The 27594-nt window shown below is 35.6% G+C and overlaps 1 protein-coding gene across 1 annotated transcript; it reads left to right on the forward strand.

Moving 5' to 3' along the window:
• The first annotated feature begins 4726 nt into the window (after nucleotides 1–4726).
• Nucleotides 4727–27229, forward strand: LOC131840826 (modular serine protease-like). The gene is made up of 16 exons (XM_059189021.1): nucleotides 4727–4824; nucleotides 9866–9920; nucleotides 10649–10708; nucleotides 12041–12157; nucleotides 12789–12932; nucleotides 13938–14054; nucleotides 14877–15014; nucleotides 15680–15860; nucleotides 16339–16430; nucleotides 17379–17584; nucleotides 18580–18792; nucleotides 19543–19704; nucleotides 20222–20340; nucleotides 23488–23667; nucleotides 24091–24250; nucleotides 26302–27229. The coding sequence occupies exons 1-16, from the start codon at nucleotides 4794–4796 to the stop codon at nucleotides 26493–26495; spliced, it is 2169 nt and encodes a 722-aa protein (XP_059045004.1). The 5' UTR covers nucleotides 4727–4793; the 3' UTR covers nucleotides 26496–27229.
• Nucleotides 27230–27594: the final 365 nt, after the last annotated feature.

Genomic DNA, 27594 nt, shown 5'->3' on the forward strand with positions numbered 1-27594 from the left:
AGTTGGAGATGACGATGATGATGATGATTATCATCATCTGCCCAGGGCACGGCCCCGAGAATACAAAGGGCCCCCAGTCTCGCCAGAAACGATATTTATAATATAAAAAAATATCTAGAATGTTAAAAAACCTATCATAAGGTTGGCAACACTGAGATCAATCAAACCATACAAGTGCGCGTCTATCGAAAGGAATGGGGAATTTCTGGTCGCTTGTTTTTGGTCGATGTGTTTTTTCAGTTGAGTAATATAATTTGGTAGGCCCCTAAGTACATTTAGCCTAGGGCCCCACAAATTAACGGTCCACCTCTGGTGGTATTTGTGGTTATTGTCTTTGGTCAAGTTTATCTGTAACATTCATAGTCATAACGTACTCTGTGCATTTTAGAGAAGTACCTGTATTATTTATTTATTTATTAAATCCTTTTTTCGTTTGTTGTTTATATTGTATTTTTTACATTGCACTGAATAAAATATGTTTCTTTCTTCTTTCTTCTTTCTTCTTTCTTCTTTCTTCTTTCTTCTTTCTTCTTTCTTCTTTCTTCTTTCTTCTTTCTTCTTTCTTCTTTCTTCTTTCTTCTTTCTTCTTTCTTCTTTCTTCTTTCTTCTTTCTTTTATGCACAAATACACAAATTTAGATGCATATGGCGGACTTAACACCATGTGGTATTTTCTCCCAGTCAACCATTGGCCAAACAGAGATCTATGTGGGCAGTGCATTAAAAATAATAATAATAAAATAAAATGTACCTACATTTTTTTTTACCGTACCATTTAAAATAACAATTCAAAAAAATATAAAATAATATTAATAACTAAGATTATAAACTAGTCCATAATTATATATAATACATACTATTAAATAAATAATTACACATATACTCAATATTTATAAATATGAAAAATATATATATACATACACATACAATTAAATATATACCTATACAAATCAACAGTGAATGTTCAGATGCGTAAGAAAATTGTTATTTAACATTAGAGGAGGAATTATTCTGATTATTCTCATTATACATTGGCGGAACGAACAATTTAAATGTTTAGAATGAATTCGATTTTTAGTTTATATTAATTTTTAAATACAATATCATGCTCCACTGGTGCCCTGCTAGTGGAACTGTTAATGCAAACAGATGTACAATTCCACAATGATGCGTACAGAAAAAAACCTGTAACTGACAATACGTTAGCCTAGATCAGTGATTCCCTATTCCCTGGGGGTCGATATAGACCCTGAAAGTGGTCTATATCGACCCCCAGGGGTCTATGTCAAACTGCAAGGGGTCTACGACAGCGGTCAACTTGTTGTTTTTAACACTAAACTTTACTACAGTTAGAAATTTACAAAAAATCAATACCAGGTAAGAATGGGAGGTCTACCCAGAACCGAAAAATATGGCAAGGGGTCTACGACCCAAAAATTTTGAGAACCTCTGGTCTAGCTGTTTAACACAATGCCTAACTTCCAATAGTCGCGGGTTCGATGCCTTGGTACAAACGTTTGTATTCATGAGCATGATTGTTTGTATTGTAAGACACAAAAAAGTTTCGTCTAGATCATAAATAAAATTGGTATTCAGAAACAATTCCAAAAATAATATCTTTGTAACACTTCTTTATACATTTTAATAAAAAAAAAACAATTAACATATGCGTTTCATTTAATACCTCTAATTTTAATCCCCGACGCAAAAACTCTAACTAGAGGTTTCCCGCGCCGCACTTAGAAATAGAAATAATCTTTATTCAAATAAACTCATTACAAGCACTTTTGAATAGTCATATTTTGATTCTACCACTCATTCGGAATGCAGATTCATCACAAGAAGAATGAGCAAGAAACTTGTGTGTTGCTCTGTTTAATAGATGTTTTTTTTATATAAATAATTACAGTATAACAAGTAAGAGGCATGCGATAATCAACATAGAAATCGCTACGCACTCATTATTAGTGTAATCAGATAATATTGTCAGTGCTATGGATTTAAAGTTTTTCTATAAAAACATTATTATCGTTAACGAATTCTTCAATTTTATAGTAAGGTTTTTTTGCAAAGGAACTGTTTTATTTGACATTTAAATCTTTTTCTGGCAGATTTATAACAGACTCTGGTATTTTATTGTAAAACCTTACGCAATTGCCATAAAATGAATTACTAACTTTAGCCAAACGACATTTAGGTAAAATCAGTTTGTTATTGTTACGTAAGCTTTTATTAGTGCAATCACTAACTCTTTTGAAACAGTCTATATTCAATCTGGCATAGAAGATAGACATTTTTTTGAGAATGTTTTTCCTAGGCACGAGTTGGGGCCTCTGGGCTCCTTTGCTTCGGGATCCTCTCCAGGCTCAACAACCCTCGGGGTTTTGGATTACCTGCCATCTTATTCATTTTTGCTTTAGACCATAGACTATAGTCTCTGCTCTAAAGCAAGAATGAAAACCTTTACTAATAACTAACTGATTCGTCTGCATCACACTTACTTGACATTTATCATTATATTTCGCCCAATTTAGATATTATCTTTTTAAATTATAGCTTGCTAGCTACTCGCCCCGGCTTCGCTCGATTGTACATGTATTATACTATGTATAATACATGTACAATCGAGCGAAGCCGGGTTGTATGTTTTCTATATATATTATATTTATCTATTTATATTAATATAATATATAATAATCTATTAATCAGTTGTCTAGTATATCCATAACACAAGATCTGCTAACCGTGGAACTATGATTAAATGGTAAATTAATATATTATTATTGTATACTAACTACTCGCCCCGGCTCCACACGGGTGTACATGTATTATATATATAAACCTTCCTCTTGAATCACTATCTATTAAAAAAAACACTTCCAAAATCCGTTGCGTCGTTTGAAAGATTTAAGCATACATAGGGACGGACAGACAGTGACAGCGACTTTGTTTTATACTATGTAATGGTTCTGTATGTATGTTATTCTGATGTATAAGCTACTAAATAATACTGGAGTAATACTTTTTCTTCCCACGTACATTTAGATTGTGGAATGAACTTCCTGCCGAGGTTTTCTCACGAGACTACAGCATGGGGTTTTTCAAGGTATATTAAGGTTTCTTAAGGGTCGGCAACGCGCACGTGACACCCCTGGTGCTTCAGGCGTCCATAGGCTACCGTAACCATTTACCATCAGATGGGCTATGCTTGTTTGCCACCATAGTAGTATAAAAAAAATAAAAAATACTGTAAAGTTTCATTAAAATCTGTTCAGTAGCTTTTGCGTGAAAGTTTTTATATATTATTACTCGTTTATAATATTAGTAGGATAGACAAACAGATAACAGATTGCTAATATGGATCTACATTTATTACTCATTTACGGAAAAACTATTAAAAAAGTACCGGTTTTAAAGCAGCTATAAGTTTGGTTATTTTTAAAGGCAGTTCAATAACTTGTTTCAATATCTGTTGTCAATATTTTAGAATTTTACAACACATAGAAAAATTTAAATTAAAAAAATAATTAAAAGAGGCACGTTGAAGTCGACTAGACTTTCCTGTAAATGTGTTTTTTATACAATGATTATAAATAAAATTGGAGTGTCTGTTTATAATATTGAAATAACCGGTTTTTACTACGTGCATATGAATATAAATACGGTACATACACCAAAATAACATTTTTTACAATTTCAATCTGTTTGTTCGGGCTAATCACTAAAATTACTGGACCAATTTTGACGGGACATTTTTAGCAGGTAGCTGATGTAATAAGGAGTAACATAGGCTACTTTTATTTTAGAAAAAAATAAAATTCCACGCAGACAAAATCGCAGGAACAGCTAGTTAAAATGTATAAGGAAAACGTTGAAGTAAACCGGTATCTCAGTTTAATACGATGAGTATGGATCTTTATAACATATCCTATGTCGATAGTTGTCAGTGAGCGCACGAGAACACTACAAAACTTTAGTACATCTACTCGTTTTATAGTAATCAGTGAAGTGAAATGCAATAAATAGCATTTTTAATAGATTTTCATTCTATACATTCCTAATACAAATATTAGCGTGTGATTCAGTGATTATTTATTATAATTATACAATTAATTTATGATATTATTAGTAATCCAATGACTTAGGACTGACAATGCTCAAATTTATACTTCTCTTTGTTTATGGTAAGTCATATTCTGCTAATATTAAATGAATAATGCATGTATGTTGGACTCCAGTCTCCGCAATTAGTATAATAATGAATGTAATAATAATATAAATCGTTTGTAAACAAATGAACGCTACAAAATTCATTCTAAAGTAATTCAGTCATAATGGAATGCACAAGTATTCAATACATTTTTATTCTATACATTCGTAATACAAATATTAGCGTGTGATGCAGTGATTATTTATTATAATTATACAATTAATTTATGATATTATTAGTAATCCAATGACTTAGGACTGACAATGCTCAAATTTATACTTCTCTTTGTTTATGGTAAGTCATATTCTGCTAATATTAAATGAATAATGCATGTATGTTGGACTCCAGTCTCCGCAATTAGTATAATAATGAATGTAATAATAAAATAAATCGTTTGTAAACAAATGAACGCTACAAAATTCATTCTAAAGTAATTCAGTCATAATGGAATGCACAAGTATTCAATACATTTTTATTCTATACATTCGTAATACAAATATTAGCGTGTGATTCAGTGATTATTTATTATAAATTATACAATTAATTTATGATATTATTAATAATCCGATGACTTAGGACTGACAATGCTCAAATTTATACTTCTCTTTGTTTATGGTAAGTCATATTCTGCTAATATTAAATGAATAATGCATGTAATAATAATATAAATCGTTTGTAAACAAATAAACGCTACAAAATTCATTCTAAAGTAATTCAGTAATAATGGAATGCACAAGTACCTATTTAATATATTTTCATTCTTTACATTTTTCTAACATAAATATTAATTATTGTGTAGTTTTGTGATTATTTATTTACGTAATTTATGGTATTTAACTTAATTTGTGGTATTATTACTAGTCCGATGACTGACAATGTTCAAATTTATTTATGTTACTCTTTGTTTATGGTAAGTCCTTAAATATGATTTATATAATCAAATGTTAGTAAACAAATTATTGCATACAGATCTTTATATATAAAAATTACGTGTCACGTTGTTTGTCCGCTATAGACTCCTAAACTATTGAACCGATTGATAACTTGATTTGCACATTTGATTACAAACTTGATTGCATCCAACTTGAAAGATAGGATAGCTGACATCTCAATTTATAGTCGCAATATTATTTTATTCATAAACCTTAGCTACAGCAACGCATGGCCTGATAGTATATGTATATTATATATGTACATTGTTGAGAGAATTGTGGATTTCTCACTTGGTTATTATGATGATTATAATATATTATATTATTACAATAAAAAAACGAAACAAGAACAGTGACAGGAACATATAACAGATACATATATTGACAAAAGAAGTGTATATGATATATATATCAAAGGCAGTATAGTTATAGAGTCACATACCCTAATATATAACCTACTATGTTTTTATTGGGGATGGTGGGATATGAAGTAAGACGGAATATTGCATCGATGGAATATGTAGTCACAGTCATAAGAGGTGAAAAATGTAACCAAGCGGTATTAACATCGGTGTCCATAAGAGCGCCCAATAATTACGTACAAGCAAGAAGACGAAACTTGTTTGATGTTCCATGGAGAAGAATAGAGCTGGCCAAACAGGCTCCTATTTCTCTGACATTGAGTCTACTCAACGGTGTAGTTAGTCGCTTTCCAGATCTAGACATATTTACTTGTAATTTGCTGGAGTTTCGTAGGATGGCATGGATGGTAGATTATTTATATAGTATGGAAAATTAAGATTATTACTATTTTATTTTTTCTTGTGTAATTAGTGTATGTATTAGTAAGTAGTGTTTCATAAGTGTGTATATGTATACAATCTTCCTAAGTGGGCATATTGGGAACTGTAAAGTTCACTTAGTGTGACGTAAATAAATAAATAAATATATATATAGCCATAATATATACTACGGTTTCTGCTTATACCCAAAGGTTAGCTGGGAGAGAATGCCATAGAAATAGAAATAATCTTTATTCAAATAAACTCATTACAAGCACTTTTGAATAGTCATATTTTTGAATAGTCATACGGCATTAAGCTCGTCTCTTGTACAATTTTTTTTTGTTCAATAAAGAAAAAATAAATAAATAAATATAGGCTATAAAAATTATTAACAAGGAGGATTAATTTCTAAATATAGAGAGAGAAAGGGATTAATGGGGAGTAGTGACCCCTTTGCAAGCAAAGTACCATGTTTGGCCAACCCCCACGCTGTTCCCCTTGGAAACCATCGTGGTCAAATCCTGCACTTTTGACCCATTACTTCCCAAGCATCGATTTAATAGGATTAAGGTCTTAATAATACATAAAAAAAACTTATAATATGTGTGGCGAATTAACTATTATCGGGCAGGGGGAAAGGAGATTGTTAGTGATGTGGACTGATGATCATATTGCTAGCAATGTACCATGTCAGGTTGACCTCCACGCGGTTCCCCCTGGAAACTATCGTGATAAATTCTTGGTGAATTTGTCACGATGCGCTAACTGACCTGACCTCATGCTCATCTTATCATCCTCCACTGGTGCACCGCCAGCGTAAACCGTTAGCGCAGGCGGGTGCACCATTTCATTATCATCCTTAAAAAAAAAACTATTATCGCGCGGCAACACCGTTGCTACAGAAACTTTTTTTTTAATTACTACAGAAGAATAGAATAACAAGCTAGTCATTCGAGACCGAATCACATTCTTGTATATATATCAATTGTAAATATTTTGTTAATATACATAATGTAAATTTATAGCAATTTATCACTTCATCTCCTTTCCTGCTGCTTCTACATGAACACAAGAACACATAATCATAAATAACAAGCTTGTCGGCCGAATCCATCTTGTTACTATATATTCATTGTAAATATTTCGTAATTATAAATATGTACATAACAACAATTACTCATCATATGAACACAACATAAACATAAATAATAGCGGTAACAATATTAAAATGACAATATATATGTATGTATTACTACCAAAAAAAAGTATTTTAATAGAAAAAATATTTTAAAATTCAAATTTCATTAGTAGCTACAGTATAAATACATAGTTTGTTGAAAAAAAAAATGTATGTCTTAAGACAACTAACTTTTTATCATTTTTTTATTGTTCTTTGTTTGTCTGTGCGCAATAAAGAATTATTATTATTATTATTAAGAATGGGACAGTGGGAAGGAATGGGTAAAAAAAGATGGGCAAACTGACCTGGCCTATCATCCTCCTTTTGGCCCCACCAGCGTTTACAGTTAGCGCACGCGGATGCACTATTCTATCTTAATTATCACCCACAAAAAACCTATAAATAGACGTCTGATTTTGTTTACTACCGTTTTTTTTTTTTCGAAATATTCTAATGCTGTTAGCCGCAACTGGCCTTTACAGCTTCACCGGACGATTGGCGGCGAGTGCAGATGGCATTCCAAACCCTCTGAAGAACTTATGGAGCGGCTGAAGGACAACTCCGCCTGACGGATTCGACTTTATTCTGAGGGCGCCGCTACAGGTTCGAACCTCGGCTCAGGCCGTATAATTTCGGTCACTGTTTGAATTGGACGGGGAGAGAATTTATTTAGTACATTCAAGGAAAATTATAAATACAGATTTGTTATAAATAATTCTACTTCATTTTCCTGATAGCCGCTCAAACTGGTTTTATACTTGGTACCTCCTTAGACACGTGTTACCATATTATACCTACATAGATCAGAAATATTCAAATTATAAAAAAAACAACCAATTGACAATTGGCCAACGTCATTCACATAACACTGACATGACAGTATCCAGAGCGGTAAAACATCTATACATATAAATAAACTTGGAGTGTCTGTTTGTAATATTGAAATAACAGTTTTTTAATACATGCACATGAATAGAAATACGGTACATACAGGAAAATAACATTTTTTACAATTTTTGTCTGTCTGTCTGTCCGTTTGTTCCGGCTAATCTCCGGAATGGCTGGACCGATATAAACGGGAATTTTTTTGGCAGGTAGCTGATGTAATAAGCAGTATCTTAAGCTACTTTTATTTTTTAAAATAGAGCGGACGCGCGGACTAAGTCGTGGGAACAGCTGGTACCCACATTTCACTTCATATATTTGAATCCAAAGTGACTGAAGGCGATTAGTTTTTGATATATTAAAAAACAAAGTATTTGTAACTGGCTTGTTTGCTAGCGACACGATAAGATTAGATAATAGAGTAGAAGAAGCATACAATAGAGTAGTTATGGAATAATAAGACATATATAACCAATAATATATACAGAAAATACACAAAAATATATATACATATCAAATCACATCATAACTGCGCTATTACACACACCAAGAAAAATAATATAATTTATTTGGTCACATCACTACAAAAACAAATACATAGTTGATTGGTCGATCTTGACTTAAAAATGCAAACTCTGGGCGGCCAGACTTGCTTGCAATAATATCGTTTTATCGAATTGCAGTCGATAACATAAATCCTAGGTTCCTTACTTGCTTGCTCCAATAAGACTACTCAACTCAATACATTCGTTAAATTTATCTGCCCGAGACGTTAGAATCCAATATTTTTAAACAAAATAAAAAATGAAGCTTGCGTAGTTTTTGTATAATTACCTACGTTTTAAAATTAGAACTTTAGTTTTAATTTTTAAGGTTTATTTTTTTTTTATTTTATTGAAATGGCAAACAAGCAAGGCAATCGTCGCCTATACACATGAATATTACCACCAGATATTACGTCATCATTTCATACCCGTGTTACAACTAATACGTTACCATTCCGGACTATGTCACGCTATTATCTAATTTAAATAGAAATAGAAATAATCTTTATTCAAATAAAATCATTACAAGCACTTTTGAATAGTCATATTTTGATTCTACCACTCATTCGGAATGCAGATTCATCACAAGAAGAATGAGCAAGAAACTTGTGTGTTGCTCTTTTTAATATATTTTTTTTTATATAAATAATTACAGTATAACAAGTAAGAGGCATGCGATAATCAACATAGAAATCGCTACGCACTCATTATTAGTGTAATCAGATAATATTGTCAGTGCTATGGATTTAAAGTTTTTCTATAAAAACATTATTATCGTTAACGAATTCTTCAATTTTATAGTAAAATAATAATAAAAATTAAGGTGATACTCGCCCTCACGGGCCTAGGCTGAGTATATGGAAGGTTGTGTTATGTGAAGTTGTTATACTATGAAATTATATATATTTATTCGTCTTTACTAATTATTTGTACCTATCTTCAATCATTGTATAATGCAAATAAAGCATATTCTATCTATCTATCTAACTTTTACCGAAGTGGACTTTGTACAAAGTCGTCAGCGTGTGTCATATATTTTATACACTATGTTGTTCGCTTTATAAAATGTGTTTAAGAGTGTTAATTTTGTTATTTCACTGCCTATCACGTGACGCCCGTGATACCACTCACCGTTGCCATTCCAGAGTACTAAGATGTCACGCCTCTTACCCTGTAATTTCACTGTCTAATCTGCACCCTACAACCGAAACAGCTTACAAAGCAAGCTGCTTGGCTGAAATAGATGAGACAGTACACACGCAGATAACTTTCTAGAAAGTCTACTTTTGTACAAATGGTATTCTAATATAATATTTATATTTATTACAGCAATATCTTCAATTACTGCATCAATTGTGGCTGCTGACCATCAAAACAAAACAAGGTAAATAAGTTTAAAATGATTTTAAGAACTTATAACGAATGAAAGTAACAGCAGAGATTAAAAAATATTGATTCATTTAAACAATTCTTAAAATTAGTTTCTATGAAAAAAAATATAAATATACTGTTATTACTAATATTATAAACGCGAAAATGTGTGATTATGGATGTATAGGCTACTCAGCCTTCATAACTATACATTAAAATATAATTATATTGTTAGGGAAACTACTCTGCTACCAAAATGTTAGGGAATTTACTCTCTGTATATATATATAGTGAAAAATGAGTGGAAGCGTCAGTCGCGTACCTGTATGGTTCTGCGGATTTCTTGGGCTTCAGGGTCTCGAAGATATCTTCGCTAGCTTTCCAGTTTCACAGTAGGTTTCACAGTTCTAATTTATTTTAATTCACAACACAATGAGGAGGATGGGAAGGAAAGGCGCGGAAACAGAAAACTAACGGACTCTAATATAATAATCTGTGCTTACGATGTTACAGGGTAGATTTTGAACATATATATACTAATATTAAATAAAGACAACCAGACATACACACACACATAATCATACATCAACATTATATTTACAATTATAATATATATATATAATTATAAAATAAAATTTTCCTCTGACACGAAATAACAATTCAAATTAAATACATATCTTTTTAAAATAAAAAAAAAGTGGCTCTTAAGTGGCCAGCAATAAGCTCTGTATTTTTTTTCAGCTATGGGCTGATCTCGCCGACTATAATTTTGAGTAGAGCCAAGAGACAGAGAATTTGCAGGTATGTATGAACATATATATATAATTTTACGATCCATATGTACATATATATATGTAAGAGCGGGTATTATATCAGACGACTCATCGTTACGATTGTAAGAAGCAATAATTAATGATGGGGACTTACTAGCAGGGGGTGGGGGCTTTGAAGCCGGCAAGGGAAACCCCAAGTAACGCCCGAGACTTGTGACACGGGTGTAGGGTTAAAAGGCCCTTTAAGAATGCATTAACACACCTTCACTACTTGCAGCTTCCCCCCAGGCCCAACTAAGACCGGGATAAACCCATTCCTAATACAATTCACTTTAATATCCAAAACAACTGGCACGCTCTGCGCTCGTCGACTGAATGCCGCGGCTCGCCCAACGAAAGATTATTCAATTTTTTTTTTTTCGGACTACTCTAATGCTGTTGGCCGTAGCTGGCCTTTACAGCTTCACCGGACATTATGGGGCAAATGCAGATGGCACTCCAAACCCGCGGAAGGACTTATGGAGCGGCTGAAGGCCAACTCCTGCCCGACGGATACGACTTTAGTCTGAAGGCACCACTAGGGGTTCGAACCTCGGCTCAGGCCGTCGTAATTTCGATCCCCGTTTGAATTAGACGGGGGATCGATCGGAGGGGAGGATTATTCAACTACCGACCTCCGTATTTATAGACCGAAGTCCGTTTAGTAGGGAGTAAGGCGGGGGTAACAGTTATCTTAATATAAACAACTTAGTTCGGTCTATAAGTACTTGATGGCGCTATTTACAATATTTATATTAATCCTTAACTTTAATACTTCATTACGTTAAATATTAAATAACAGTGATTTGATCAATATAGCCCGATTACTATTACATTAATTAATTAACAATGAAAATAGTAATTATATTGAACAGTTTCACAGTTTTCGTTCCCATACTCCTCCGAAACGGCTTGACCGATTCTCATGAAATTTTGTGAGCGTATTTCGACTGTGGCCGATTCTCAGACCTACTCAAGGTCTGAGAATCGGCCAACATCTATTTTTCATCCCCCTAAATGTTAAATATCTCCTTTGGAATGTTTACACAATCCTGAAATTTGCACTCTTTTCTGAGGAAATAAAAACCATCGCTCCTAAGAATATCCTTCAATTCTTGTCCCTGTTTATAATTTCCTTAATCCTTGTTTATAATGACCGCTCATGATTTCCGTACATGACAGTGGTCTAAAATATTTAGCGATAGCCCAATTTTTTTATTTTTTTATAGCATAGATGCACCTTTAAAAGAGTATTACGTTTTTAAAGGTAATGTTAATTACTCTGTACTAATTACTTGTTGATTGTGTTCGCGTGTTACAGCGATGACCAGTGGCAATGTGGTGATAAGACGTGTATAGGCGTGAATTACAAATGCGACGGCATCTTCGACTGCCCCGACGGCAGCGACGAGACTCATGCACTCTGTAAATCAAGTCGGTTAGTATATAAGGTATAATACAGTGTAACATATTACAGCTAAGTGCAGAAAAGTGCATCAGGGTGTAGTTAAGCGCAACAGAGTACAGCGTACAGCAGCGTGCCGCAGAGTGCGCCAGAATGCAGCGAAGTAAAACAGAGAGAATGTAGCACAGTGCGGTAGAATGCAGCAAAGTGCGGCAGAGTGCAGCAAAGTATAACAGAGTAGTGGCAGGGTGTATTTGAGTGCGCCAGGGTGCACCAAAGTGCGACAGAGTTTGGGCAAAAGCAGCAAAGTGCGGCAGAGTGCTTCAAAGTACAAGAAACAGACTCTGATACAGTACAGCAGCATGCCACATAGAGCAGCGAAATGTAACAGAGCGTAGTAGAATGCAAAGTGGCGCGGCAAAGTGCATTAATGTGCCGCAAAGTGTGGTAGAGTGTATCAAAGTGCTGCAATGTCCAAAAGAGTGCAGTACAATGCGGCACAGTATGCCAGAGTGCATAAAAGTGCACCAGAGTAATACATCAAAGTGCGGCAATGACCGGTATTGATAAAAAAAAGTATTGGTAAAAACTGCGGTAGCCTGTGATGCTAGGTTCAAGTATCTATGTCATAAGAAATCTACAAAAAGACAAATTTTTCTTTTAGGTGTCGCAGTAATTGGTTCCAGTGTTCATACGGCGCATGCGTGGACCGAGATGCGCCCTGCAATGGTATCAAAGAGTGCGCGGACAACTCCGATGAACTTCTTTCAAGATGCAAGGATATTAATGCTACGATTAAAAGAGAAGAGTCAGTATTTTTTTTTTCTTTTATGTTTTTCGAATGGTAACTAAACTTATGTTGGAACATCAACATAGGTTTAGTTACATCAGAGTTAAAGAAAGTTTTGAACATCTTTTCAAATAATTCAACATTCTACCATATCAGGTGGACCTCACGTGGCCCCACTGGACCCTATCTCGGTTGAAGTCTTTTTAAATTCGCCACAGTGGCTTGACTTCATAGTCAGAATAAGTAAACAAACCAATTGCCGTATTAGCCATATCTATATGTCCAACTAATAATAAAAACGTAATATTTTAACTTACATTTCTTGTAACTTTCAACATGCACTCAGAACTGCTAGAAATGTTTTAACTTTTATTTCATACTAGCTGTTCCCGCCACTTCGTCCGCGTGGAATTTAACTTTATTTTTCTAAAATACCCTAAGTTATTCTTTATTACATCAACTACCTGCCAATAAAAGTCCCATTTAAATCGGTTCAGCCAATTCAGAGATTAGCCGGAACAAACAGGCAGATAGAAAGATAGACAAAAATTGTAAAAAATGTTATTTTGGTGTATGTACCGTATTTATATTCATATGCATGTAGTAAAAAACGGTTATTTCATGATATAACAAACAGACACTCCAATTTTATTTATATGTATATATATACAACTTTCAACATGCACCCAGAACTAATTTTTCTAAAGGTAGTTTTTGTAACATCTTCTTTTAGAAACATTATAGACTTTTTATTATTAAAAGCTTTGGGTTTTTAGATCTGTAGTACTGTGATGTATAGAAATCTGCTCATGAGCGGCAGTAATTAAAACAGTAAACGCTTACTATCAGGTAATCCGAAGGGTCATTTGTCCCCTATGCTACAAAAAAGAGATCTATTGTGATCGCTCTATACTTCACTACCATTACTTAGATTAAATTTTGGCAGTGCCGACTCTTATAAAATGTAATGTAAATTACTCTGTGTTTGCTGATTACTTGCTGATTACTGTTCGCGTGTTACAGTGAGGGACTATGGCAATGTGGTGACAAGACGCATATCGGCGTGGATTACAAATGTGACGGCATATTCGACTGTTCGGACGGCAGCGATGAGACCCATGCACTCTGTAGAAAAAGTCGGTTAGTATAACAAGGTATAATACAGTTTAACATAATATAGTTAAGTGCAGAAAACTGCATCAAAGTGCAACAGAGTGCGTGAGAGTGTAATAGAACACAGCAGCGTGCTGCAGAGTACAATAAATTGAAGCATTGTGCTTCAGAGTGAGCGAGAGCCAGAAGCCAGCGAAGTACATAAGAGTGCATCAGAATGCAACAAAGATCAACAAGGTGCGTCAGAGTGAGATAGAAGAACAGCAACGTGCCGCAGATCGAAGCGAAGTGTAATAGAGTTCAGTTGAAAGCAACAAATAATGTCAGAGTGCATCAGAGTACGCCAGAGTGCAGCGAAGTGTATAAGAGTGCGGTAGAATGCAAACAAGTGCGGCAGAGTGAAAAGATTGCAACCAAGGGCGTCAGAGTAGGACAGAGTACAGCAGTGTGCCGCAGAGTGCAGTGAAGTGTAAGAGTTCGGTAGAATGCAGCAAATTGTGGCAGAATGCATAAGGATGAACAACGTTCAGTAAAGCGCCTCAGTACAGCAGCGTGCCGCACAGTGCAGTAAAGTGTAACAGAGCATGGTAGAGTACAGAAAAGTGTGGCAGAGTGTATCTTAGTACAGTGAAGTGCAACAAAGTATGGTAGAATGCAGCAAAGTATGGCAGAGTGCATCAGAGTGCAGCGAAGTGCAATTGAATGCAGTAAAGTACGGCAGATTGCGGCAAATAAAATGTACCGACATTCATCAAAAAAGTGTATTGGTAAAAACTGCAATAGTTCGTGATGATAGGGTTAGGTATCTATCTCATAAGAAATCTACAAAGAGACTAAATTTTCCTTTAGGTGTTCCAGTAATTGGTTCCGGTGTACATACGGCGCATGCGTGGATGGAAGTGCGCCCTGCAATGGTATCAAAGATTGCGCGGACAACTCCGATGAACTTCTTCCAAGGTGCAAGAATATTACCAGGACAAGCGAAGAGTTAGTATTCTTTTTTATCTTTTATGTATTTCGAATGGTAAACGAACTGCTTGTGATACTAGGACTAGAGCTATATGTGATGCCAGAGTTAGCAATTTATCGACCTCTTTTAAAAAAATAAACCTTTTTTTATCAAAATATGCGCGGACAACTTCGATGAATTTCTTCCATATCTTTTTTACGTATTTCGAAAAGTAAACAAACCGATGCTGATATTAAGATTAGAGCTATATGTGATGTCGAGATAGCAAATTGTCGACATCTTTTCAAAAAAATGAACCTTTTTTATCAAACCTAACACTTTGTTATTAGACTTGTCATTAGACTTAGGTCATTATTTCTAATACCATAATGTTCGAGCTTGTACAAAAGTGTTTTGGTTTTGGCCCCCTAATATTTTTAAGAATATTTCTTTTCATCGCCAAGTTGACATCAGATAATGACGGCAACATGAAAAAAATGGCAAATAAGTAAAAACACTAGGGAGGGGGGAAACTCTGAAATGTAAACAGAGAAATGGTCAAAGAATCATGAAATTAATGATATATGAACGTTCCTTAACATTTCAAATGGAAAATCATTTATCCAAGTAGGACATTTTAGCCGATTATGAACGTCAAGTTTTTTGTATAAATATTTTTTACCTACCGTCCATTTCTTTCCAGTATCAAGTTCAAATGCGACAACGAGGATAAGATCCCGTCACAGAAATTGTGTGACGGTACACGAGACTGCAGCGACGGCTCGGACGAGACTCTACGCGTATGCGCCGGTACCACCTGCGCACCGCATTTGTTCCAGTGTGCTTACGGCGCATGCGTCGACCAAGGCTCCGACTGCAACGAGGTAAGATTGATTGATCAAAGCATTTTTTTAAATCGAAATCTATTCTTCTATTAAACGGGCATCGAAGTTACAGCCTGAACCGAGATTCGATTTCCTAGTTGTGCCTTCAGACTAAAATTGTATCCGTCAAGCTGGAGTTGGTCTTCAGCCGCTCCATAAGTTCTTTGGCAACTTTGGAGTGCCATCTATACGCTTCCTATAGTTCGATGAAGCTGTAAAGGTCAGCTGCGGCAAACGGCATTAGAATAGTTACATAAAATAACAATTGATGCTATAATAAACTTTTATAGCATATGGGATAGACGAGCTTGCGGCTCACCTGATGGTAGCAAGATTTTTTGATGGTTTCAATATCGTATCGGTTCAGAAATACAAAAAGTTTCTAGAAACCACACTGTGTGTAGGTCATTTATACGCAAAATAATTATTATTACTATTAAATAAAAAAATCTTACTTAAATTAAACCTAACACCATAGAAACAAGATTGTGCAGACGGCTCCGATGAATCTCCAGAACTGTGCAAGAAAAGTGGATTCCAACCTGTGAATAACAACGGCCTTACACTCAGGTGAGTTTTCATTCTCAATTGAAAATATCTATATATTAATACGTGAAGCATAAGTTGATAAAGCGGAAGGTTGCGTGAAAGGGAAACATAGATGTCTACGAGAGAGAGAAAGCGAGGGAGAAAACAAAAAAAAGAAATAGAATGAAAAAGAATAGGACGAGGAAATTATTAGAAAGTTTGTAGATAGTAGTAAAAGCTATTCTTTACTCCCATTAATGAGATATAGGTTAAGACATGAAGCAAAAACTTTACACCCCTTTTTACTAAAATTGCGCGGACGAAGAAATAGTCTTATTCTCAGACCTGCTGGCCGCTTCGAAGGGGTTTTGTTACGAACAAGAAACAACCATATTCATTATAGATTTAATACTAGATTTAAAGACAAACTTGCTGATACTAAGTATTGTTCAGAAAAAGTCAAAGGTCTTTTATAAGAATGGGTGTAAAAATTTCAAATAAGATACCGAAGGTTAGACTGAAATTACCTTTAAATAAATTCAAAACATCTGTTAAATCACATTTATTGGGGGCAATTATTATATATTACTAACTAAACGATTACTTGAATGACGAGCGTGCAATAGATATTCATTTAATATTAGACACAGGACACAATGTAAAAAAAAACTGGCTTTTAAAAAGACATCAGTTGAGTTTCTTGCCAGTTCTTCTCAATGAAATCTGTATACTGATCTGGACGGTAAGGAAAATTATTAGATAAAAAAAAATTGATGTTCATAAGCGGCTAAAATGTCCTACGTGAATAAATAATTTTTGATTTCAATACTGTGATGCGAGAATTTTATATAACACAAGAGATGAATTTCTTAGCATTCCGTGGATTCACGATGTGGCAAAAAGGGAAGCTCCGAGCTGTTCCCGGGACTTGTGACCAGGGTGTAGGATTGACCCTTTGCCAATTTAACCCACACTTAACCTGCTTTCCAGTACTGCAACATCAGCATACTGCCTCCTTCCAAACTACCCTGAGAATGGCTTGTGGACGGCTCCCAACGAGATATTCGCAAGTCCCGGCAAGTCGTACAAACAGATCTACCTGCAGTATACTTGCAATATCGGTTATGAGTTGATTGGAGTTGCCGATGTGACCTGTATAGATGGTCAATTCATACAAAAAATTCCTACATGTGCCCGTAAGTATATTTTATTTTATATATTTACTAGTTCTGGCCTCGCATTGATGACGGATGCTCTAAATTTTTTTGAATATCACGACTTCTTCTATACTATAACTGATGGAGATATTGAGTGGATTATGGTTTTACGGTCATCATCTTTGAATTTTCATCAAAGTGTTCTAACTCTATTGTCTTCCATGAATTCTTATTTTCAAGATAATTACGTACTTGAAATTTTCAGTTGGGAAAGTCCGAAGCACCCTTGAGTTTCATTATGCCGTAAAATCCGTGACTCGACGTATCGTCATCTGCCATTTTCAGAATTTCGATTTGTTTTCACCACTATATTCTAGAATTCACTAAATTATATTCACTTTAGTGCTCATAACCTGATGGAGATGTTGAGTTGATTACATATATAGCAGTAAATATAATTTCCTTTCGTTCCGATCGCAATTGCACATTACATACAAACTGTTACTTAGCAACAATACTTACTTTAAATGTGATGGATTATACTTTTTCTTCTTAAATCAATGTACATACCTAAAAATAACACGCAGGAATTATACATGTAAACTTTCCTCTTGAATCACTCTATCTTTTGCTGGCTGCATTAAACTCCGTTGCGTAATTTAAAAGATATATGCGATTGCATATTTTAAATAAAAGTTGTTCTAAGTAAACACATTACAAGGATTAATAATAATAATAATATCCCTGGACAATTCACACAGCGCCATCTAGTCCCAAGCTAAGCAGAGCTTGTGTTATGGGTACTACACAATTGATATAAACACATAGATACTTTTATTTCTAAATACATACGTAATATACATAGAAAACAGCTAGACTTATACAAACTCGTACTCGTGAATACAAATGTTGAAATGTTGTAAGCGCTAGACTACCGAGGCCGTCGAGAATTAGGCATGCGACAATCAACATAAAATCGCTATGCATTTAATCTTTGATCAATGTTTATAAAAAAAACTTATTAATATTTCCAGGACTCTGTCGCATGATCCGGCACTACAGTATCGATTATTACTGCTACTCTTCAAATGGGATCGACAGAAGGCGACCCTGCAACGACTACGAACCCCAGGGTACCATGGCAAGACCTAAGTGCAAGCATAATTACTATTACTACTTCAACGGGGACCCACCGGTCATTAAATGTGGAGTGGAGGGCTGGAGTGACTCACCCATATGCTCACCAGGTATGGTCTTCTGAAAATTAGTCTCATATATTTTATAGTGGTTTTTTTATTGGGGGGGAGGGGGGGGGGGTTGAGCTGCTTGGACCTGTAGCACTGCGACCTACATACATAGATTAAACTTTCCATAGGAGATAGAGTTAGATTAGATTTAGAGTGAGCTACTACCACATAGGACATGTAGTGGCGTTTCCTCTTCATTTGGCTAAAATACTGATTTTTATAACATAGGGACAAACGGGCTTGCGGCTCACCTGATGGTAAGTGATTACCGCCACCCATGAGCACCCGTAACAACAGAGAAATTGCTAGTGCGTTGCCGGCCTTTTAACAAAGAATAACCTCTTTTATTGACGCTTTCAAAATGGTATTCGGTAAAGAAATACCTTTGCTGGAAAGTGATTCCACAATGTGGTTGTGTGTAATAAAAAGTTTCTTGTAAAACGTGTAGTGAAGGAACGCCTTTCATGAAACGATTTGGGTGGTATTATAGTTTCTGGCGGGTAATGCGATGGTGAAATTCACCATATGGTATTGATCTGAACAATTCCTGAAAACACTATATGAATAAAGATATTATGAGTGATTGAATTAACAATCATAATAAGAACTAAAAAATACAAGTGTTTCTGTAAGTATCGAACTCACGGCTATCAGAAGTGAAGCGTTGAGCTCAACCGCCAGACCACAGAGCTTGTTCAACGCGTTCTATATGGATATCATTTTGACTATACCTATTAAAAAAAACTACAGAATGCGGGCGTGTGACTCCACATGGCGACACCCTGGCCGTAGGCGGTCAGAAGGCAAAGCTCGGCGAGCTGCCGTGGCACGCTGGCATATATAGGAAGAACACCACGCCCTACATGCAGGTCTGTGGCGGGTCCATCGTGAGACATAACATTGTCATATCAGGTAACGCACCTTTTTCTTAAGTGGGGAAAATCCATCAGAGTCTCTTTGATGGATGCTTATACTACTGGTGTCCAATCGGCTAAAACCCTATGGTATTTCGCCTCGCCGCTCATGGCGTAGCTGCACGGGAATACAAGATATTTAGTAATTTATATTTAAATTATTTTCCTGTAAGGATTCTACTATTTTTGTGTTCACTCCGTTTATGTCATTGTTATATATTTCATTGTCATTCCACAGTATTATAACTGATACATAGTCAGCTAACATAATGCAGTCATACTTTGTGACATTTGACAAGTCATTTATATAAAACAAGAATAACAAGGGTCCTAAAATACTGCCTTATGGAACACCGTTTTTATTTAGTCTTTATGGTTAATTTGTGTACATTATATTAACTTCAAAGCTTGCACCCATTTTTGATCTACGTATTGTAGATAGAGCGAATACTGTACATTGTAATTTTCTTGCGCCGACACCCTCTTCTTAATAGTGTTGTTTTATACTTGTATAGCGGCACATTGCTTTTGGACTGATAACGGCAAACAGTCCGCCAGATTATATGCTGTGGGTGCCGGCAAGCTGTACCGAGCGTGGAATGATCCTGGTGACAAGAATCCCCAGATGGCTGACGTAAGTATTCATATAACGGTCAATATTTTCCGAGAAAGACGTCTATCTACATCTATATTTCAGTAGCACCTATTTCGCTGTTTTGTAAGATCTATTTCAGTTAAAGTTGAAATAGTTTGTGCTGTTATATACACTCCTATTGTAGGATAAAAAACAAAAACTACGGATATTTTTCATTTAATAAAACCTGCACCCTGGTCACAAGTCCCGGGAACAGTATCCCTCTACAGTTCACTCTCTTCCACATAATTTTCCTGCCACACGATGGATCGGCACCCGAACGGTGAATCCACGAAATGCAAAGTTCGTTTCAACTATTTTAGTTAAAGATCGTACCTTGAAAAATCAAAGGCCATACGTTCAAATGTTAGTGTTATATCGAATAAATGCAGATACAGCAGTAGATATCACTCGTGAAAAGTCCAAATCAATCACATCCTATACACTATAATAACATAATGCATAATATTACACATCACATTATCATATCAATCTGGACAGGCACAACCTAAAAATAATGATAGGGACAATGACGGACCACTATCCCTTAAACAAACAACTGTACACAATAGGTGCTACAGACAGTCCCCTGTGCCGGGGCTGCTTTGGAGCCGAGGAAACGGCTGCTCACGTAATCCTGGAGTGCGTAGCAGTGGCCACACAACGTAATCAAATCCTCGAAACGGTGAGGTCGCTCCGTGAAGCCTGCGAAGACACCAGGAAACTTTTGCGCTTCTGGGAGGAGCTTGGCTGACTACTTTAGTAGCCTGGCTCTACACGCACAACGGCCCAAATGAGAGGCCAATTGCGGAAAATGGAGTCAAACCTACATTACATTACATTACATCATATCATTATTATATATCACAGTTTAAATAGATCACATTATTTATCACATCTACGAATTTTTCATTTTATATTATTATTTTATATATTTATAACAATGACAGTCAATATCTATTGCTAGGTGTCAGAATTAACCGAGCAATCTTTGATATACAACAATGGTTCTAACAATTTAAGCCTCTTGCTTTTTCATCTATTTTCACTACATATTAATTTAACTATTGCAAATCTAGAAGTGTTTTTAAGCAAAATTGTGCTGGTATTTCCAACTTCAAAACCTTTTTTTTACTTGGAGAAAATCTTCAAGGAGAGTGGTTTCGTCCTGAGTTTGGTAAAGGTACGTTTAGGTACTATTACCGGCTAAAAACACCAAGATGTCCCTTCTCTTCATCTTTTATCAGGGTTATAGAGCAAGAGCCCACGACGGCCAGACATACGTCTTATTAGTAAACGTGAAAGTTCTTGTATGTGTGTCCCCAACACAGGTAAGAACGATCCCCAAACATGAAACCTGGATCGTGGTTCCTTTGGCAGGTAACAGGTAACAAAGGTGTAAATTTTTTCATATCAAATTCGTTATTTTAAGAAACTCCATTTTATCATATATTGTTCGTAGCATTATTATAACTTGCGCTGCTCATTGTCAGACACTTAGTGTGGTTCCAACCCCCCACCGGACCCCCTAAACTATACTATTTTATAAATATTAATTATAATAAACTGCCAGAATCTGCATTAAATCTGACAGAAAGGCAATTCAAATCTTATATTAAACAATTTTTATGTAAGAAAGCCTATTACAGGATAGACGAATTCATAGATGACAACATATCAAGTAAATAATTAGTTTATTAGCATACAACGTTATAATTTTATTTTCTCATTGCTTTCTTGATTTAATTGATTGATTTTAGAAATATGAAAGCGTAGCGGTTTTTGTATTAATTGCCGCATGCATTCTTATGTAAAATGTGAATACTATAACTATCAGATGACAATTGTGAGTAGCTTTGACGTGATCTAGTGTTTTGAGTAGTCATGCTCACTAAAATGTCCAGACTTGTGGCGGCGTGGTGGGCCGGGTCATTGGGCTCCCTAAAATATGGTCGAGCGCAGTGATGGCTGGCTCATATGTCATACTCGTGAACGGGTGCTGCTTGTAGAGACTGGTCTGCTCTAATCACTATGACTGATTTCCTCTTATTAATTGTTTAACCAGTTGGTTATGTATTCAATATTTTTTTCTTTTTGAGTATTTAATTGAATTAGTGCTAATTGGTGGTTTGTATTCACACACTTAAACTTAAAAATGTAAAGTAATAATAAAATTATTTAAAAGAGCAACACGCAAGTTTCTTGCTCGTTCTTCTTGTGATGAGACAGCTTTCCGAACGAGCGGTAGATTAAAAAAAAATGTAATGACTATTCAAAAGTGCTTCAATGTAAGTTTATTTGAATAAATGATTTTCTATTCTAATCTAATAAACTTACGTTTTTTTAATAAAGCTAGACTTTATATATATTATATATGTACATATATGCGCGAGCAGGCTTTCGCAACCCCCACAGAGTGGTTGGCTAAGTTATAATACCTTACTGGCCAGCCAAACTTTTTAATATAAAAAGAATATATTTGAATTGTAATGTCACTCAATAAATTACTATATTTCTCGTTGAATATTTATAACATTTCCATTATTAGTGGTCGCCCAGTGGTCGATATTCGACCATAATAAAACATATAAAATCATCTTTGAACCAGCTATACCAAATAGCGGTTGTAGTGTGTATGTGTAATGTTTATATTATTGACTACGTGTAGCACGCAGGTACAGAGTCTTCGTCTGTGTGGAATTTATCTTTCATTTTCTGAAATAAAAGAAGCCTAAGTTACTTCTTGTTACATCAGCTATCTGCCAAAAAAAAGTCCCGTCTAAATCGGTCCAGCCATTTCAGAGATTAGCCGGAACAAACCGAGAGACAGACAAAAATTGTAGAAAATGTTATTTACGTACCGTATTTATATTCATATGCATGTAGTAAAAGACGGTTATTTCAATATTACAAACAGATACTCCAATTTTATTTATATGTATAGATTTAATATAGGTATATTAAAAAATATTACAAATTTGCTCTCCTTATTTTATTTTTTTTTATATTTAAGATTGTTACCTGTGCTAAAAGTGCGAAATTTCATATTTCTCCGTCAGCACAATTTCGGCAAAATAAAGTACAAAAGTGTTGCATATTACTATAATGATGACCTAAATTCTTCTGACTCTATTTATCTTGAAACAGGTGAAGTCTATCGAGATCCCGGAGTCTTACCACGGCAGGACGACGAATTACGCGCAAGATATCGCGGTTCTGGTGCTAAGCGTGTCATTCACATATGAATCTCACATTGCACCCGTGTGTCTTGATTTTGACGACACCTTTGATAATAGACAACTCACCAGGAGAGATTCTAAGGGGAAGGTAAGTGGATGGTAATCCTAACCCCATTCACAGAGCACCATCGACGTAGCCACGGGGGAGCAGGGCTCTGACCTATAAAGTAGCTAATCAATCATGTAAAAATAAATTTATCTAAGTATTAACTTGTAACAGATGACCTCGGTGGTCTAGTGGTTTAACACACCGCTTTACGTCCGATGGTCGCGGGTTCGATTCCTCGCACTGCACAAACATTTGTATTCATGAGTATGATTGTATGTGTCGTGTGTGTAATGTGTGTGTACTAGACCGCTATACCACCGAGGTCATCAAATATGTCAAGGCAGAACCGTACATTATTGAGTTTTACCATAGATAACAATATTCCACAGATATATATATATTTCAGATACTTATCACTATAACTTTCTATCCTTGAGTAATACGTACGATGACGTCAAACAGGTAGCCGGATGGGGTCTAGTCTCTGAAGGCAATGCGTCTCCAACTCTTCAGGTCGTGGAACTGCCCATAATATCGTACGGCGATTGCAGCTCACTAATACCTGAAGACTTCAGAAGATACCTCACTTATGACAAAATATGCGCCGGTTATATAGACAAAGGTGAGACCATTATTTTCTTTAGACTGTGTCATCTAGTCCTAAACTACTATACAGACCATTATTTTCTTTAGACTATGTCATCTAGTCCTAAACTACTATACAGACCATTATTTTCTTTAGACTGTGTCATCTAGTCCTAAACTACTATACAGACCATTATTTTCTTTAGACTGTGTCATCTAGTCCTAAACTACTATACAGACCATTATTTTCTTTAGACTGTGTCATCTAGTCCTAAACTACTATACAGACCATTATTTTCTTTAGACTGTGTTATCTAGTCCTAAACTATAATACAGGCCATTATTTTCTTTAGACTGTGTCATCTAGTCCTAAACTATAATACAGGCCATTATTTTATATAGAGTGTGTCATCTAGTCCTAAACTACTATACATACCATTATTTTCTTTATACTGTGTCATCTAGTCCTAAACTACTATACAGATCATTATTTTCTTTAGACTATGTCATCTAGTCCTGAAACTATAATACAGGCCATTATTTTCTTTAGACTGTGTCATCTAGTCCTAAACTATAATACAGGCCATTATTTTCTATAGACTGTGTCATCTAGTCCTAAACTACTATACAGACCATTATTTTCTTTAGACTGTGTCATCTAGTCCTAAACTACTATACAGACCATTATTTTCTTTAGACTGTGTCATCTAGTCCTAAACTACTATACAGACCATTATTTTCTTTAGACTGTGTCATCTAGTCCTAAACTACTATACAGACCATTATTTTCTTTAGACTGTGTCATCTAGTCCTAAACTACTATACAGACCATTATTTTCTTTAGACTGTGTTATCTAGTCCTAAACTATAATACAGGCCATTATTTTCTATAGACTGTGTCATCTAGTCCTAAACTACTATACAGACCATTATTTTCTTTAGACTATGTCATCTAGTCCTAAACTATAATACAGACGATTATTTTCTTTAGACGCTACTACATAGACAAAGTTGAGACCATTATTTTCTTTAGATTATGCCATCTAAACCTAAACTATTATATAGACAAAGGTGAGAAGCATTATTTTCTTTAGACAATTTATACAATGCCAACTACACTCGCGAGCAAAAGTATGGAATCACTTACTTGGAATTGATTCCTCGCGATCTTCACTAAATTTAATAGTAAAATTATTTGAAAATTTGACATTTACACCAGGGATGTTAGGGAGCTCCGTAACCGTAACCGAATCCGAAATAAAAGTTTCGGATATTGGATAGGGACGGAGCCTAATTGAGACTCGCTTCGCTATGTAACCATTTTATTAGTTTGTGGTATTTTACTTTTGAAATTCCTTATATAAAATTAATATCCGTAACCAAAATTATCCTGTGTGTGAAACTAACGGATAATCCGAAATAATTTCATATCCGCATCCGTAACCGTATCCGGTATAATAATCATTCCTATATCCGAAACCTATCCGTATCCGAAATTTTATATCCATAACAGTCCTGATTTACACCTGTCAATTTAGTCGCCGAGATTACAAAACAGACTATATAGTACAAGGTACAAAAGAGAGGATGAGTAGCGGCAGAATGGTAACGCGACCTAGTGACCCCGGCAACGGGGCCCATAGGTACGTCATATGTTTGGGTAAGAAACCACACACCCCCTCGTCGCCCCTCTGACTGGAGTGTTTTTTTATGGATGAGAATGGATTGATGTACCCGTCTGCGCAAACAGTTTACGCTGGCGTGAACAAATTTATCAAGAATTTATCAGGATGGTTTCCAACTGCGTGGAGGTGAACCTGACATGGTACATTGCTAGCAATGGAGTCAGAAATCCTCATTGCTAACAATCACTTTTCCACCCTCTAGCTGGTGTTGTGAGGATGTTTGCACTAGGTGTGCGTGTATTGTTGTACTGTTGCACTGTTGGTCAGCAGGCACGGCCGTGTGTCAAGGGGACAGCGGCGGGGGGCTGGTGCTGCCGGCGCTCGAGCGGGGGGCGTGGTGTTGTGAGGATATTTGCACCAGGTGTGCGTGTGTTGTTGTAACTGTTGTACTGTTGGTCGGCAGGCACGGCCGTGTGTCAAGGGGACAGCGGCGGAGGGCTAGTGCTGCCGGCGCCCGAGCGCTCCATCGAGCGGTACTACCTACGCGGCGTGGTGTCCACCTCGCCCAGCACGGGGGACCACGGCTGCAACTCCAGGACGCTCTCCGCCTTCACCAGAATACTGAGCCATGCTGACTTCATTAAGAGATTCATTTAACACTAGCTGTATCCCACGGCGTTAATTGCAGGAAGTACAGCTATCGCCCGCTGATTATGTAAATATCTGTAGGAGATTCAATAGAATCGAATGAATGAATGAATGGACGTAAAGCGGGAGTGCTAACTAAACTATTAGACCCCGCTGGTTTAGTAGTTTAGAACACCGCTTTACGTGCGATAGTCGCGGGTTCGATTCCTCGCACGGTACAAACATTTGTATTAATAATCGTTTTTATCGATTTGCGTGTTTTCTATTCATATTATGAATGTATTTAAAAAATATATAACTATGTATTTATATCAGTAAGTACCCATAACACAAGCTCAGCTTAACTTGGGACAAAATGGCTCTATGTTAACTGTCCAAGGACATTATATTATTATATTACTAGCTACTCGCCCCGGCTTCGCCCGGGTGTACATGTATTATACATATAAACCTTCCTCTTGAATCACTCATTAAAAAAAACCGCTTCGAAAGCCGTTGCGTAGTTTTAAAGATTTAAGCATACATAGGGACGGACAGACAGCGACAGCGACTTTGTTTTATACTATGTAATGATAATGAGGAACGACAATACTGAGATATAGGTGCAGTACAATCTTGTTCGCTGACATTGTAGGTGTGTAATAAGTGACAAATATTTAAAAATCCATTAAGAATTTTTTGAGTTTACTTATAATAAATAAAAATATGTAATAATATATAAGAGAGAATATTATTGAGATTAAATGCAGTGATGCATACGCATAATTTTATTTTTTTATTTGCCCTAGCTTTTTTTTTGTAATTATATTTTTTATAGCATAGGTACATAGGTACAAGCACCTAGAAAGTGATTACCGCCGCCCATGAGTACCCCGACACCAGGGGAATTGCAAGTAAGTTGCCGGCCTTTTAAGAAGGAATAAGTTCTTGTCTTGAGGTTTCAATATCGTATCGGTTCGGAAATACCATTGCTGGAATTATTCCACAATGTGGTTAGCAAAAAAAACGGTTTAATAAGAAAAACGTTATAGGCTGTCGATTAAATATAAAAAAAGCAAAAAAGGGTTGTAAGGTGTTGTAAAGAGAGATGAAACGAGTACGGAAGTAC

The sequence above is a fragment of the Achroia grisella genome, unplaced genomic scaffold (assembly GCF_030625045.1).
Source record: "Achroia grisella isolate CSIRO2021 unplaced genomic scaffold, CSIRO_AGI_Agris_v1 utg149, whole genome shotgun sequence".
Taxonomy (NCBI): Eukaryota; Metazoa; Arthropoda; class Insecta; order Lepidoptera; family Pyralidae; genus Achroia; species Achroia grisella.